This window comes from Arachis ipaensis, chromosome B02, assembly GCF_000816755.2.
Source record: "Arachis ipaensis cultivar K30076 chromosome B02, Araip1.1, whole genome shotgun sequence".
NCBI lineage: Eukaryota > Viridiplantae > Streptophyta > Magnoliopsida > Fabales > Fabaceae > Arachis > Arachis ipaensis.
This window is the reverse complement of record NC_029786.2, coordinates 95,590,572-95,592,256: the sequence shown is the minus strand read 5'-3', so window position 1 is coordinate 95,592,256 and position 1,685 is coordinate 95,590,572. Positions and strand designations below refer to the sequence as shown.

At 32.6% G+C, this 1,685-nt stretch overlaps 1 protein-coding gene across 1 annotated transcript in view; it reads right to left on the bottom strand.

Moving 5' to 3' along the window:
• The window catches only part of LOC107625815 (patellin-6), a 4,771-nt gene continuing 3,133 nt past the window's right edge, over positions 48–1,685 (bottom strand). Inside the window, exons 4-5 of the mRNA XM_016328539.2 lie at positions 1,279–1,420; positions 48–559 (exon numbers count right to left, since the gene is read on the bottom strand). Coding sequence (XP_016184025.1) covers positions 296–559; positions 1,279–1,420 — 406 coding nt within the window. The 3' untranslated portion in view covers positions 48–295. The remainder of the gene's footprint in view (positions 560–1,278; positions 1,421–1,685) is intronic.

The window sequence follows — 1,685 nt, the reverse complement described above, 5'->3', positions numbered from 1 at the left end:
AAAGGACATATTAGTAAATCCCACGAACAAAACGTCACAAACACAAGGACAAACAAAAACAGTAACATGGTATGTTATATAAGCAACCTTAATTGCTTTTCTTCTATACCAAGCAATAATAATACACTAACCATTTTTCACCCATCCTTTTTTACATTGCATTAGTACATTACCATTAATAACTCTAAGTAGGGCTTTAACGAGTTCATAAGCATAAAATTAGACCATCCAAAAAACCAAGAAAAGAGGAAAAACATCATAGAAAGTCCTAAAATCTAAATTGAGGTTGTTATTATTACACGGTACTACTGGATTTCCGGACGACGTAGCGATACGCCGCGACCTTTTTCCTCCTCGAGGAAGTGTTATCAACAGAGAGTACCATTTTGCCTGGTTCCTTTGATGTGTATGAGTTGTGAATTGCTTCCTCTGAGGCCATAACTTTTCTTGGCTTCTCAACAGCTATGGTGTAGCTTCCTTCAGCATTTGGTACGAACTCAGCACTATATTCTAAGTCCCAACCACCAACCACTATGTCCCATGTGATGGTTGCACCAGCCTATTCAAAATCCAGCAAAAAAAAAAAAAAAAAAAAAAAAAAAAAAAACAAAGAAAACATCATTATCACAACATAAAAAACAGGACAAAATTCAACCAAGAGAGACAACACATAAAATTTTGCGATAGCAAAAAACTTTAGACATATTTTGCGACGGACCAAATTGAACTTAGTGTATCATGCATTAGGATAATCCATTAATGTAGATTTAAATCATGAGAGTAGCATCTATCATTATTAAAATCTTATACGTTGTGTATGCAGCAACCCATTAGTCAACGACACACCATTAAATGAAAATTAGATCTGTGACAAATTAGTCCTTAGCCTCCCAAACTAGAGGATACCGTAAGAAGCCAAAATAAATCTTTACACCTTTAGCATTGTCCCAAAACATAAAGCTTATTATTATTATGCTTAATGCTTGGTTCAAGCTTTAAATTGGAAACAAAGGCTGATGATTCCTCTTTTATATGTGATGTTTAAAAAGATTCTTACTACAAAATTTCACCTTTGAACATTGTGTAAAATTTTGAATTAGGAGAACTTTTGATTTGAAAATTTTGGAGCACATGACAACAATCAATTGAAAAAAAAATATATTTTTTATGTGGAAAAAGAAACCACTTGCATGACAAAAGTAGCAATCAATCATCATCACAATATGCATAGGGAAGAGTTTTTTAGTGAAAAAAAAAAAGGAGGGTTATTATTGTCACCTCAATTCCTTCTATTTGTATGTTCACTTTCTCTCCACCTTTAACAGTGAAGTCTGAAGCAGGTTTTGGGGGACCATTCTGCAAATCACTGGGCCTATTCAGCCCTCCATACTGAACAGGAATATCCTCGGGCCTTATGAATCTGACCATAAAAAACAAACTCCTTTCAGAAGCCAAACCCAAAATGGATATATAGATAGGAAAGTGGGAATTTTAATTTCTATTATAGGACTAGCCAAGACAAAATAAAAAAAATGAGGTAAAAAAAAATGAAATAACCCATTTTGGTCTCTTAAATTCATTAAAATATGATCATGTATGAACATGTCTGTGACATTATTCTTAAATTAAATTTAGAAATAGTATATACTATTAATTATTAATATCTAAAAATTATATAAGATGTT